General features: G+C 38.6%; 1 protein-coding gene across 1 annotated transcript in view; it reads left to right on the forward strand.

The window, feature by feature from the left end:
- Nucleotides 1-7,523: 7,523 nt before the first annotated feature.
- LOC139739059 (glypican-5-like) overlaps nt 7,524-15,430 on the forward strand; it is a gene marked incomplete at its 3' end in the record, with an annotated part of 66,475 nt that continues 58,568 nt past the window's right edge. The window contains exon 1 of the mRNA XM_071649672.1: nt 7,524-7,801. Within this exon, the coding sequence (XP_071505773.1) occupies nt 7,639-7,801 (163 nt within the window). The remainder of the gene's footprint in view (nt 7,802-15,430) is intronic.

The raw sequence follows: 15,430 nt of genomic DNA on the forward strand, positions 1-15,430 counted from the left end.
TTAAAGGCAGCCGATCGCCATCCCTCATGGTACGTAAACTCCGAACGACCGAAGTTTGTGTCATGCTACCACTGAGACAAGTTTTAATGTACGTGTGTGCGTGTGTGTGTGTACGCATCATACACAAACATTGTCACCGCGAGCTGCGGTGATTGGAGGAGAGAGGCCAGAAGACGCTGCGGTGTGTGTGTGTGTGTGTGTGTGTGTGCGTGTGTGTGTGTACGCATCATACACAAATATTGTCACCGCGAGCTGCGGTGATTGGAGGAGAGAGGCCAGAAGACGCGTGGCTCTTTTGGCCTCTCTTCATGCGCATGCGCACTGAGAGTGTGCGTCCATTCGGAAGCTCTCGTGGCTCGCTGGGACAGCCATTTTGGGTTAGGAGAAAGAACAGGGAGCTCTCTTGTAGCCTACCGTATTTTCGCTGACCCATTGAGCCAGCGCTATTCTCATTCGGGGGTCACTACATTTGATACAGAATGGGGGAGGCAGCGTGTTGCGTTCGTCTCCGTGCCGCACAAACCACTCGCCACGAGCCCTCATTCATTTCAGGCACTTCCGGGGGTAATTAGGATTTATCATTTACACACAAGATGAGTCCATGCATAAGCTACAATTTCCCATGTCAAACTAAATTTGGCCAAAAATTGGACTTGGGTCGTTCTTATATTCATATACTTATATGGAATGTCCCAGGCCCTTTAACAAATTCGTACCCCAATGAAGAAAAAAATTAATTAAAAATCAATGATGTAGTTTGGCAAAAAACTGAATAGCTGTAGATATTAAGTATGAATTCCTCTACAAATTGCATTTTGGTTGGAAGATGAAAGCTTTTCTGGTGGAATTTGAGGGGACTATATTTCATTGGGTACGTGTACGGAAAATGGGTGATTTTTTGAGTGACAAGAACTCGTAGTCTGGCTTTGCGGACCTCTGGACAGAATTTGAACTGAATTATCCACCCTGAGAATTTGATGAATGAAAGGGTATATCTAACTTATTCAGGTTAGTGAAGCTGAAACACCTCATTTCTCCCAGCTATTTTACAGAATTTTTTGAAATTTGATTTTTAACACACATCCCTATGGGGAAATATTTATGGGTGTGAGCCCTACGGTAGATCATTTTTTTATGTCTCCCCGAGTTCGGTATTCTGTTCACAAGTTCAAAAACATTACAAAACAACAAGAACGTAATTGAAACTGCGTGAGTCAAGTGTAAAAAGCCCTTAAAGGGCTTTTTACACTTGTAAATTTTTGCTTAGCCCCGGACCAACGGTGGGGCTAAGGGGGGGGGGGGGGGGAGGGGGCCTTAGCCCCACCGTTGGTACGGGACTATCCTTAGCCCACTTTCTGTTTACACTCGTTTTTGCCAAAGTGGGCTAGCCCCACCGACAGTACGGTACTATCTGGCCCTGCAAAATAGCAGGGGTTAGCACCGTAATTGCGATGCTAGCACCGCAATTGCGGTGCCAAGCAAGTGAGTGTAAACAGAACGAAAAAATAATCCTGGGCTAAGCGACGGAGACGAAGTCCGACCCTCACTGACCAATCAGAAACGAGGTAATCAAGTGCTGCCGGTACGTGCGTATACGTGTACAGTACACAGCGTAATTATGAATATTCATGTGGTTTGGAAAGTCCGGGGCTAAGAAATACGAGTGTAAAAAGGTCAGTTTTCTCCTTAGCCCCGGACAAGAGATAGTACGGGACTAATTGGCCAGTGTAAAAAGCTGAAAAATTGGTACGGGACTAACGATAGTCCTGGGTCAGAGAAAGTCCGGGGTTAAGAAACACAAGTGTAAAAAGCCCTTTAGCCCCTTAGAGCGTTCTAAAGTTCCCCTATTTATTTTGAAAACAAACAAAATACGCTGGGAGGTTTCAACAATGCGAGTTATCGTGATGTTCAGATAGATAAGGATACAAAAATGCATTGTCAATGATTAAAAAAAAAAAAAAAACCGGTATGGAAACGAGGAATAACACATACATTGCCATACAGTTCATCACAAAGGAGAACATGACTAGCCTCGAGGTTGTATGTATAAAAGAATTCATCGAGCTCAATCACAGTTTGTTGATGTCAAATGTTTCCATGATTTTCCACCAGTACCCGGAATTTTCCAATGTGTTTGTATAAAGGGATAAAACCAGCAACACCTTGTCTGACTACTCGTATGCTTCGCGCGCTCTGAGGGTTGGTGTTAAACTCTTTTAGCTCTTCCTATATGGGTTCTTTTTCGGGGTTTGCTGTGATTGACTCTGATTCAAACGTGCGTAATTCATACATCATTATGGTTCTGTTTCTGTTTCCATTTCCAAAGCATTTTAAGTGACAGAGTTCATTATTCAAACAATTCTTCTTCTTTTTTTTTTTTGTCTGCGCAAATTGACCTCCGCTCGCCAGTCAGATTTCACTAAGGACCTTTTTCAATTCAACTTAATTAATTTCAAAATCTACAATTTACGCGTAAAGAACGACATTTGTAAAGATTTGGTAACGCATTCGATTTCGAGGAAACCGGTCATTGTTTGCTTATGTGCGTGTGCGTGTGCGAGTGCATTCACACGTGCGCCATTTAAAACAGGACAGCAGCAGCAGTACTTTCATGACAAATGTCTCCTGCAAAACGAAAAAGAATGAAAATATAACATTGCTATCATACATGGAAGAAAGAACGTAAACTTCATTATATAAGGCGTACAACAAATACAGGTACAACGGGATTTGGTATGCTCATAGATTGACTAAATGCTGATTAATGTTTTCGAATACTGAAACGACATCATGTTCAGTCAACAGAGTCGTTGCAGAGACTGAGGCTCGTGCCGACTGTCACCGGTAATCATGCTTAAAGGACAAGTTCACCTTTATAAACATAAGGATTGAGAGAATGTAGCAATATTAGTAGAACACATCATTGAAAGTTTGAGGAAAATCAGACAATCCGTTCAAAAGTTATGAATTTTTAAAATTTTTGTGCAGCAACCGCTGGATGAGAAGACTACTGCAGTGTATGAATAACTTGCGTACAACAATATAAGGAAAATATAAAGAGAATTTCACAAATTCCATCTTTTGAAAAAAGTACACATTCCCCTGACTCGTTACCGACAAATGTTATGGGCAATATTATTCCCCCTGCCTTTAGAAAGAGGCAAGTCAAGAGCTCTTTTATTATGCGAAAAAAGTGAAAATATGTTGAATTTTCTTTTACATTTTCTTTATACTGTTGTACGCATATGACTCACAAGCTGTAGTAGTCTCCTCATCCAGCGGTTCCAACACAAAAATTTTAAAAATTCATAACTTTTGCATCGATTGTCCAATTTTCCTCAAACTTTCACTGATGTGTTCTACTAATATTGTTGCATTCTCTCAATCCTTATGTTTACGAAGGTGAACTTGTCCTTTAATTATTTCAGTATTACACAGTTGTATACACGCAACAATGTTTTAACGTATAATTGTGACCTATTTGAGTGACTGATTTCAATTTGAAATTCTTGATGATTTTATGCATAAGTATGTTTCACGAACTATTTAGTATTAATGTGCTGAAGAACCCATGAACACTTATATATGATACTTATCAAAACAATTGATAAAGCCGAGTGTGAACTAATAGTTTTCGCATAAGGAAAGTAACTTACTGCCTTTGTTACTTCTCCATTTGATCGATTTGATTTAGTTCAAAGTAAGAAAGTGAAAAAAGTGAAAGTGAGTGTTACAGCAGAAAGAGAGATTCCAAATTCACCTCAGAATCAATTAATACCATGCTAATTTTATAGGTTGCGGGCTCTAAATTGAACCGCAGATTACATCGCATTGTTCAGCAAATTTTCGTCTTATCGTGTTTTTTGCATTACCCCGATCTCTCGCGTTTTGCTATTGCGAGATTTCAGAGGATAGTGTTAACACTCCAGTAACAGGGAGTGGATGTCTTTTACAACAATTTGTTACACTGTTTTGTCAAGGAGGTACTAGGTTTGCCTAGTACCTCCTTGGTTTTGTAAACACTTTTAATATGGTGCATTTGTTAAACAACGCAGCACTATCGGTTTGAGTACAATGATGTACCAGCGTGCACGAAATACTTATGCTATACCTATGACATTACTGTATGAAATCTTAAAGACCAATAGTGTTAAATATTTAAGAGAATACTTTTGTTCGGAAGCTGGTAGTTAATCGAGTTAATGTCAATGAGATTTGAAGTTATTTTGGACTGTGTGGAATTAAAATGAACTACAGTAAACCGCCAAATTCGACAGGTGCCGAATCTTTAATGTATGGAACCAAGAAATAAAATGTTAAACAAGGTGTACGAGGATCTCTTTCTTTCATTTCAGGGAAATTTACCTCAGAAATTTTGTGGATTCAGTGAATAAACAAGAACACATCAGTGAAGTTTGGGGGAAGGCGGACAGTCCGTTTTAATATAAAAGTAGGTGGTTTTAATCAAAACTGTTAATATCGCACAAACTGTTCAGAACTTCGTTCTGAACGGTTTGTGCGATTTTTCCGAAACGCCACTGATGTGTTCTGGTCTATACCAAATAATGTTTCTGTTTTCTCTGAACCCACATTACACAATAGGGGTAAAGATGATAAGAAGTTACACATACAAATGACCCATATTTGCTGTCATAAAGTCACGATACTGGCTTACTTTATAGGAAGGTGCATTATGGAGGAGAGATTTTGTTACCTCTACCTCGCAATCCAGTATTCAATTGCGGGCAAGTTTAGGCCCGTCCTGGTTCGAGACTTTAATCATGGCTAAAGTAAGCTCCTGAATGTCTTCCTTTTGTTTTCACTAACGTCTTTATTCATCTTTTTGTTGACGGGATTATACAACTGCCGCAAACAAACTTTCTTAACTTTCTCCAAAAGATTCAAGGAAAAGTTTCTGTTTAGACCATTACTTCGCTGTATACGGCTCTTGAGTAATCTTCTTATTGTTCCCCGTTTATGAAGCGTACATGCAGGTATAATTCGAAAGCAACTCACATACCAAGGAATTGCTTTGAAAAAGAGAATGGACCACCCCTAATGAATTAAAGCTCGAGTAGAATAGGGGGCGACCTTTAATCCTTCGCTGGCCGCAGAAAAGAAACCCCAAGAGTCCATTGATTCTAGCAACATGATTTTCTATAAAGGCGGACATTAAAGAACGCCTGTGTGAACTCCCTTCAGTATTCAGGTACCCTGACCATCTTTAATCAAAGCTGGAACGCTCTATACCCTTTCTGACGAGATCCTATTATACTCGCTCCATTCAAAGGGCTTGAAAGGCAGTGGTTGATACACTTCCTTCATGAGCCTGCAAAATACGTTGCAATTAGTCGCTCTACTGGCTAATTAAGCCATTAGAAAGAGCTTGAGCTGTGTGTGGCAAAAGACCACGAGAAAGCACTTTGATTTTCAGGCCGTCGTGAAACGAGTCGTGTCTCCAATAAGAAAGAAAAGACAGTGTCGCTCCGTCCTGGCATGGTGAACCTATAGCATGGTGAACTATAGCATGGTGAACCTATAGTACCTATAGCTTGCACTCCTTCAATCCTGCTCCAATCATAGTTGTCTGTGTTTTCTCTTTCTGCGCGCTAGCGCGGAAAACAATCGATAAATACCACGGAGACTTAAGAAGAAACCACAAAATACTCAGCACCCAGCATCTTGTAAACGTCATATTATGGATGCTAATTAAGGTTGGCTACAGGTGCAGCTTTAGGGGTATACTTAAAGCACGTAATGATGATGAACCGTTGAAGATGACATCATCGACAGTTCTTTTCCACCGCTTTTGCAACATCTTTGCACTCACATTATGAAGTCATATTCGAAGAGGTTCGCCTTAAAATGTGATACAGGCCATGCAGTGGAGGATAATTCTATCTTATCTAGCCCTATATTTTAGACACAATATAAAGAGCTTTCAACCAAAAGGCCCTAAATCCATTGAAACATGATGGATTTAGCGCCTTTTGGAAGCAAGCTCTTCAATGCATGTGGAGAATTCACTTATATGCTGTGGGCCTATTACAACTTACATTTTTATACATAATGAAGGACGGGTGACTGTTCATGAAATATCTCTAAGTCTGCATTATATAAAGAAGGGGATGTTTTTCTGCGCTGTTTTCATAGCGTTTTAATTACCTACAATGCAGGTATGGCTAAGAATGTGACGATTTTTGCTTGTTTGATGAAATTGGAATTTAGCTCAGTACAACGAGAGTCATAAAAGTGTTACATTCACACTACACACAACTTGCAAATACTTACACTACCCAAATGATAACATAAAATGGACCTGTATATGCCATAGACACATTCAATAGTATAAAACAGTAAATTATCAATTTTAACTTATCAGTAAATTGTCACTATGTACAGGGGTGATTATATGGGAATTATTAAGTGCGCGTATACCGACGTTGTCCGGGATATTTGGTGATAAGTCACATTTTGTTCTCATTAGCTGAAACACACTGTGTTATCTGTTTGATTGTCTGTCTGTCCGTGGGCAACCCAAGAAGGATACAATATGATGTCGACAGCTTCCAAGCATTTATTGCGTCTGATAATATCATCATTATAATCTCGACCCTTTGCCCCGAGGCACATGATGACCTATATATTATTATCATTAAATCGTGTGGTTTGTTAAATTGTGTGGTTTGTTGTTTCTGCAATGCAGCCCACGACATTCATGGAGATTTTACCTCATAATCATCTCCAGATCTTCATAACAAAAGAGATAAAGAAAAAAATACATAGAGATAAAAGAAGAAGAGTCCGGCTTACGTGGGCCCAATAATCCAGTCCCAATGGGCTTGTGGCAGGATTTATCCTCTCATCTCATTAGCGCTTTTACTTATCGATGACTTTTCACGTTTCGATTATCACGTTCGTGAGAAGCAACAGGTTGATTTCCCCTTCGTCATAATGGACGAATATATTTTGGGAGAGGTAGGCTATCTACTTGGTGTAACTTTTTTTTCGGAGGGAGCTGCATTAGTATACATGTATTCTCTGAGAAACAAAACGTACTTTTCGAGAGCCGTTTTGCTTGTCAGATTACTTGTATAGCAAAACGAGCAAAGTTATCTCTTATTAAAACTAATCGTTATGAAATGCGCAGTGTATACGACAGCAGTCAATGAGACAGGATGATGAAAAGTTGCATTAGTTTCCACCACGACACGTTGGTCCCTCTTGTAGAGTGGTATAATCCGTAATTGAGTGGTTTCGTTTCTACTTGGATCGGCGAGTCAATGGACCATAAAACTCTAGAAACAACAAAGCGGTGGAGTTGGAGCGTATATACCTGCCGTCGGCTACCAAAGAGCGGTGCAGCGCTCAACGAGTCCTCCTTGCGGAGTGGATTTGCTGAATCCGAATTGGACCAACAGACTAGCCTTATCACCTCTGGAGATAAGAAGATGATATCATTTACTCCTGATGATACCTGAGTAACACTAATGATGCGTCGTCATTGGCTTGCAGAAGTCATAACTTGTGGTTAGATCATCAACTTGTTCGAGACTTTTGAAGGGTTTGCTGGATACCGGCAAAGTGCCGTATTTCTGTCATCAGCAGGACTTGCGAGAAGCTCGCATTGCGTTGAAAATGGATCGCTTGGGACTCATAATGGCCACTATTTTAACTCTTTTCTCGACGAGACCAAATGCTGTTAGAGGAAATACACTTACAACATGTACCAACGTTTATTCAGAACTCAGCCTCCTTCAATTTAGATATTACACGGAAATACCTCTCAACCCAGTAAATGGTAAGTTTGAACGCTCGTTGATTTTTCATTTTATTTTATTTATTTTTTCCTCCGACCAAAGCTGATCATGTAGTGACTGGGGCTTTGATCGGCGATTGGCCTTCTCGCAACCCGGGGTCGCCGGCTTACCAATCACACGGCGTTTGAAAGGAAAACTCCGTGAATGAAAACTGCCACTTGAATAAGGGCAACCAGTGTAAGCGATCGGGCAGCCGCCGGGAGATTTCACTTCTCCTGGCCGCCCCGCCTTGCCGCCCTGTCACTCGGCGCATTCCTTAGTCCACCGTCTGCTGTCGCCATTATACCGAGCAAGCCTCTGTTGTTAGATTACAACCGATGATAGCTTTTTGAGAGGATATTGTTTAGGCGTGGATAGACAAGCATTTACAGCGGTATTTTCGCATCATCCACGGCGCTTTCTTCCACGATCAAGTTGCCACCTACCACAAAATAAAGTTTCCTCAAAATTCTTCTTGTATCTGAACTGAATTTGTCACGTGTAGGCCTACTAGTAGAACATCCAACCAGCTCAGTCAATTAAACATTAAGTGGATAAAATGTGTGGACATCTGTTCCATATTCAAATGGGGAAAATGGTAGTGACCCTTTGCTTTCATTATCATGAGTTTTTCGTCTTCTTCCAGTCTGGTACAGTCCGCCCCTGGTGTATTATTGTTCCGTGTAAACTCTTGTCAAGTCTTGCAGATATGCATGCAGAAAAAGAAAAAAAAAAAGGAAAAAAGGAGAAATCACACAGTCTGCATGACACTCTGCATGACATTTAAATTGATTCATTGTACATGTACTCCAAACAGGATACTTAGTAATCTCATCTAGTTCAGTTAACTTTAGTTTTTGAAGATGTATTGCTTTGAAAAAAAAAATTACTTGCACTGATAGCACTTTTTGTTGTACATCATAGTATGTGGTTATCATCCTTTTATAAGTTGCTGCATACATTAAGATATTAATTTTGCTTCACTGCTCTATTATGTAAATCCCTGAAATAATGTTTCAAGAAACTGGGGAATGAAATTCTAAAATGACCTTGGGGTGATGTTTTAGATTTGAAATTGTTTTCTTGGATTTTTTTTTATTAAGTTGTATGCTTAGCATGGAATATTGATGCTGTGAATATGAGGAATTCTGACAAAGTTTAGTGTTAGTTCAACATGTAAGAGATTTAACTTGTTTGCTACTTGTACATCCTGTTTTGTGTTGTTTATAAATGTTTTTACATTTGACTTTTATTTCTAGCATTCAAACATGAAATTTTATGATTTAAGACTCAAATTTAAGTCTACTGTAACTATTCAAGATCCTGTTCCAAATGTAATGAAGAGAACAGATAATGGAAAACACTATTATTAGACTAAACTTTATTTTAACTCTGCCTCTTCTCCTTTCTCACCTCCTCCTCATCCTCCTCCTCCTCCTTCTTCTTCTTCTTCTTCTTCCCGTTCAGTACTGTTGTTGTTTTTGTATTTGAGGCACGTCATTCAAATATGAATATTTACACCTTTATCTTTATAATATGATTATTTTACATATGATTAATTTTAAAGAAATAACTTTTACAATTATTTTTATGCGCGCTATATGTCTGCTGTTATACGGTTGGGGCAAATAAGTTCTGGTGCATGCTGATGGCAAACTCTGATCAGCGCGGCTGGTTACATTGAGCAGGCTCCTGTTCAGTACAGTCCATCTCTGATGCTAGCCTATAATCTAGGCAGAGGATGCTGCTATTGTCTTTGATGTCTGATGCGGGGAGACTACGAACAGTGGAAGCACCCATGGCCTATATCCATCGTCTTGCTTTAGTTGATAAAAAGAAAAAAAAAGAAAAACTGCCACCAATTCATAGTTGATAATAAGAAAACAACAGCTACAGCAAGATGAGTGGATATAATAGGCAGGAGATGCTTCGCGTGCATCTACTATTCATAGTCTTGCCACATCAGATGTATCACTTAGCAGAAACAATGTTAATTTTGTCACATCAGACATTTAGCGTGACAGTAAAGACCATAGCTGCATCCTCTGCCTACTGATGTAGATTATAGGCTACCTTTTTCACATTTTTCTCCTTTCCTTTTAATGCTATGCATAACCCCCTGGATGTATAATCTGCTGCACATTTAGCAGGGGATACATAGGAGAAAATAATGGCAAATTCATGAAGTGAAATTGAGATGTAAGTTCCCCACTCCTAGTCCACCAATTCAACATACCAAGAGTATTAGAACAGGGAGGTGGGAAGAGGGGCCTCTCTTCCCACCTCCCTGGTTAGAACAGGTCAGGGCAGATCCTTATTCAGTTTGCTCATATTGCGACTGCAGTGCAGTGGAAGTTTGGTGGCTTGGATATGGGAAGTTGCTATAAACACTTCCATATGTGTGGTGTGGTTTAGTGGAGATGTGCTGAAATTTTGTTTGAACTTCTTTAGTCTGTTCACACCAGATTTCTTTGTTTAAAATTTTTGGGTCCAAAAAGTGGAATTTCCTGCAACATTTGTTTGAGATTCTGCAGCTTTCCTGACTCATAATCCACCTGTAGTGCATCGACCTGCATCATGTTCTTGGGTTACTGGAAATCTGGTTGGTTCCATGCATTTTTTTTTCTTTCTGTCAGTGACCACAGAAAAGCTTTTGGGTACCTTTTAACCTCAAAACATCTGTGTAAAATGGAAAGTGTAATGAGCTGTGCAAGCTCCAGAACAAAACATGTCTCCTTTGGGAAAGCAGTTAACACTTAAATCTTTGAATAATAAGCATGTTTGGTCAGAACTTTATTAAAGAGTGCATAATTATTAGATGTCTGATATACTGTCATAACTTAAATGCTGTTTAGATATTCAATGAACATGTAGGCCTATCCTACCTAATTCTCATGCAATTATATTTGTTCACCAATATATAAATCCTAAAAGATAATGCCTAGTCTACTTGTAATCATTTACCACTGACATTATGAGCAGAATTAAGAAAAATATGTATTCCAGATAATTTACACTCAGTTGGCATATACTATGACAAAAAACAAACAAACAAACAAACAAACAAACAAACAAACAACCAACCATACAGCAATCGTTGGTTCATGCATTCAAGCATTAAACATTGTCTGTTGACCAAGATGCTCGGCACCGAACTAACTCATTTTAAATATATAGTTAAACTTGTCTAAGCATTCACCATCGACCTGTTGCTTGTGTAGTTTGCCACAGCTTTTGTTGTCGTTGTTAAATGATTAAATTTTTTTTTTTCTAGACACTTCAGTTAATTGTAAGGTTTCAACTCTCACTACACAACTTTGTGTTCTCTGTATACTGTAAATGCTGGTTTTGATTGATATATGAATTCAGCAATAACTCTGTGTATATTAGAAAGCAACAAGGATAGCAGCACAGCCCATACAAACTGTTTGAGTGCCATGTCCTTTGCTGAATACTAAGAACAGGGAGACTGTTCTTAGTAAAATATTTTTGAAATAAAACTTTTTAACAAGCCTTTATTATATCCAGTGACATCTGTTCTCATGCAGCAGAAAAATATGTCTGTGCCAGAAGTCACATCAATGCTCATTTCAACGTGACTATTGTGAAGATCTTGACAGGGGTCATTGGTCACATCCATCTATTTCATCAAGCATTGAATACAGCCAATAGATCATGTGACAACCCAATGAGAGATAATCATTGATCACTCAGTTTTCATTGTCATTCCTTCTTGACATAATTTGTATGGCCATAATTCTTTCCTTTTCAAATAATGCCCTGAATTGATGTAATCAGTCATAACGATAGCTGTTTCTTTTGCTCCATATATGCCCCGTGTTCCCCATTGCAATACAGCAGAATAACACTTAATGTATGATATACGATATATACATATCACAGTTTGAATGCAGCGATATTGAAATTGAAAAGAAACCCATGGAATTTATAGTTTGATAATACTCAATAGTCACAGTCACATATAGTATGGTGTGATGTCATATGATCAGAGCACATTCATGAGAAAATTATTTGAAAAAAATGACACAACTAAATTGTTTTAGAATGGATCAATAACTTAAATACTTGGGGCAACACATCAGTTGAGGAAGGTAGCTCTGTATAGATGTTTACTTAAAAACATGCCAATCTGAAATGTTTTCCAAGTGTTGATGGCCATTCTTAAATAATATTTTTGCTTTACTTTTTGTGATAGTTTCTACAGACCTATATTTACCATCATTTACAACTTTCATCACACACACACACACACCACACACACACACAAATGAAAACTGCCCTGTTAAGGCAATATCCATTCTCTTTTCATGTATGCTGTTGATAGTGGTGTCCTTAGAATTTCATTGGTACTTTGCTACAGTCCATTCACAGCCTTGTTAGTCAGAGAAACTATCATTGAAAATTTTCTTTTGTTTTCTTCAAAACCTTGCAGTGTACAAAAACAGTTTTGTCGAGGGCAACTAAGTGTCATCATTTTCTCATTTGCAGATGAATATCAGGACAATATGACTGAATTCTGCTTCTGTGATGGTGGGAGATAGTTCTTTCTGAACTGTGTGGGGTTGCATTGCATCCTACTATGATATGATTTTGTTGTCATGATTTATTAATGAGAGTTCATCTACCTCATCATAGACCGGAAAAGACAGCCATGTCACGTCTGTATGTTGTGTTTGCCACTGTTCATGTAATGTGATTTTTTTTTTCTTTTTACAGTGAACATTTGAAGTGTTAATGTGAGCGTAATTTGTCAACATGCAATTTTACAACCGCAAAGTGTGAATCACCTCGTTGGAGCTCAGGTGTTCTGAAGCTGCTGACGATGTTTGCACTGTGTGAGGTGTGCACACCGGTGCCACACATTGCACTGTGGGAAGTGGTATCTGTTTGGAATGCATCAATTTGTGAACAAATTGACACAGCCATTCTTCTCTCTGTCACTTTAAGTCAGCAGGCCGTGTGAAAAGAAATCATAAATCAACCTTTTTTTATCATCATTATTTTTCTTCCCTGCCCTACCCCATGGCCCATGACCCCCTCCCTTTTCATTGTACCTACTCTTTTACTCTTTTTTCCATGATGGAAGAGAATGAACACAATACTTGAACACTCAAGCAGCTGCTTTGGCCTGAATTGTTTGCTGGCATTGGCATAAAGTAAGCGAAGAAGAATTCAAACATGCCCCAGGGTTTGCAATAGATCCCATTTTGCTCAGAAAAGCAGTGCAAATATGAAAAAAAAATACATAAAAGGCTAGTTTATAGCATTCAAATTCATTAATATATCTGGTCCTAATATGAGGCATTAGTGCCTAGTAAATGCCTAAATGAGCTATGTATTCCAGCATTTTTGTAGTATTTTAGTAGAAGAATATTTGTCTGGATTTAGCAGCTTGCATAAGGGTAGTCATAAATGTACCACATCTTCAAGAGAGTGAGTTACAGCAATGCAACTGAAGTTTTTCATTCAAATATAATAATGTACCTGGTAGTATTGTACTATGATATGCTGTGAGCACATCATACACATCATTGCTGAAGACACAAATAGAGAAGATGTTAATCTATTAATCAAATGTGGGCCCTTCATTCCATTTCATTTGAATCAGGAAAAACTCAATGGGCGGGACAAATCCACTTTGCCTTGAGGACAAGGGGGATTAAACAGCAGTCGTTGCAACAAACAAAAATGTTTGTTTCATACGTTGTTTATATGTAAAGAGAAGCTTGACTCACTACCAGACATCTGTATAGGAGCAGTTTTAGCCAACTGTTCCAATGACTGGTGATGGATTAGGAAGACAATAAACAAGAAAAAAAAAATGCAGTTAACAGCTTATTGTCGCAGTTTGTTTTCTGCAGTGAAAGAAATTGGCATGCATAGCATTCAGGAGGAGATGAGAGTCAGCCACCACAAGGACCTTTGTTCATTTAAAGTAAAGCTAGTCTTGGAATGAGTTTGAAGGGATTGAAGAAAAGACAACAGGGCCATTCTCACTATGTACATTCACATGAATTACTGTGGTATCAGATACTACGGTAAATTGTTGGCACCATTCTTATTGGCGAAATACTTCAGCAATAGAAACCACGTTAATTCATGCAGTACAACTGTACTGCATTCTCATTCACAAAATACCATAGTATTTTTGGCCTGAAATTTCACCATTCTCATTTGGCGAAATACTTCAGCAATAGAAACCACATAAATTCATGCGGTACAACTGTACTGCGTTGTCATTCGCAAAATACCATGGTACACTGTATTTTTGGCCTGAAAGTTCACCACTCTTTAATAGGCAAGCACTGTGGTATAACTCCTATGCAGTATACTTGCAACATGCGGAACTTCCAAAAAAAAAAACCAAAATGTAAACATTGCTATTTGGAACATGTTATCATTGCCCCAGTGAATTAGGTGATGTGCTGTACCACTAAAATTTTGATTCTGGTTGATACATCTTGCATATTCTACTCCACCATACAGTTCAGCTCTTCAAAATCATGTGAAGTGCAATGTACAGGTAGACTACCATACAAGTGTAGACCTACGTGTGATATCACAGAAGGGAAATTGCTCTCTGTACCGGTATGACTTGTTTCGCACTTGCATCCCCCAAAAATGTCGAAAAGGGTCTGTTTTTAGAAAATGGCTTCATCAATGTTTTTCCCTAAAAGTGATGTTATCTTTCTTTCTATCATCATTTTGAAGGCATCGTGCTAACATTCACAACTACATCTAAGTGTTGTGAATTAAATACATTCATACTAATACCTCTTTAACAGAACTCCTTATTGTATTTCAGGAAAGTAATATTTTGTTCTTATTTTCCAACTATATAGTGTAAGAAGCATTGATTTAAAATGCCATTTAGGGTGTTGTGCTTGATTGATACCATAATAAAATACATCATTTTAAGGGTACATGGCATCCCCAATGATGTCATTTAGGATATATTTCATGGTTATGATGCCATTTAAGTGTGTAAATTTAGTCCGCCATAATGTACCTTTTAGGGTCTATTTCTGAGGTGGTTGGATGTAGATGGGTAGCACATTTGTATGGGAGTGACCCCCTGCATTTATGCCATACACTGTTACATCATGCAAATAGCAAACAGCACAGAGAGAATACAAAGAGTGTCTTGGGTTACTTGAGAGATACACTGCTGTATGATCAGTACTTGTATGTCATAACTTGATTCACACTCATACCTTGCTTGCATGAATGTTTCATACCAGGTTTGAATTACCACCCTATATACTACAGTATGTTGTATTTCATGGCATGCTTGCATTCACATTATGAATATATAGGAATGCACCTCCTAATGAAAGCTTGACGTCAGAACAATTTGAGACTTTCAGGTTAAAAGGCACCTAAATCTCTCCAGGCACAATTGCACACAAAATGATGTTCCTAAATGCTGTGATGATTTGTTCTGAGAATGCTCAACTGCAGAAAACCTGCATTCTTTTTATTAAATGACCCCAACTCAATATTTGGAATATCAACAGTAGTCACACATGAGGCATGTAGCTTGCTGACCAAGCTATTGATTCCATAGCATGACTTGCCTGCAGCAGATCACTGAGTCAGTTGAGCGTGAA

This window comes from Diadema antillarum, unplaced genomic scaffold (assembly GCF_040938485.1).
Source record: "Diadema antillarum isolate AM-2024a unplaced genomic scaffold, OU_Dant_1.0 seq00000781_RagTag, whole genome shotgun sequence".
NCBI classification, from domain to species: Eukaryota; Metazoa; Echinodermata; class Echinoidea; order Diadematoida; family Diadematidae; genus Diadema; species Diadema antillarum.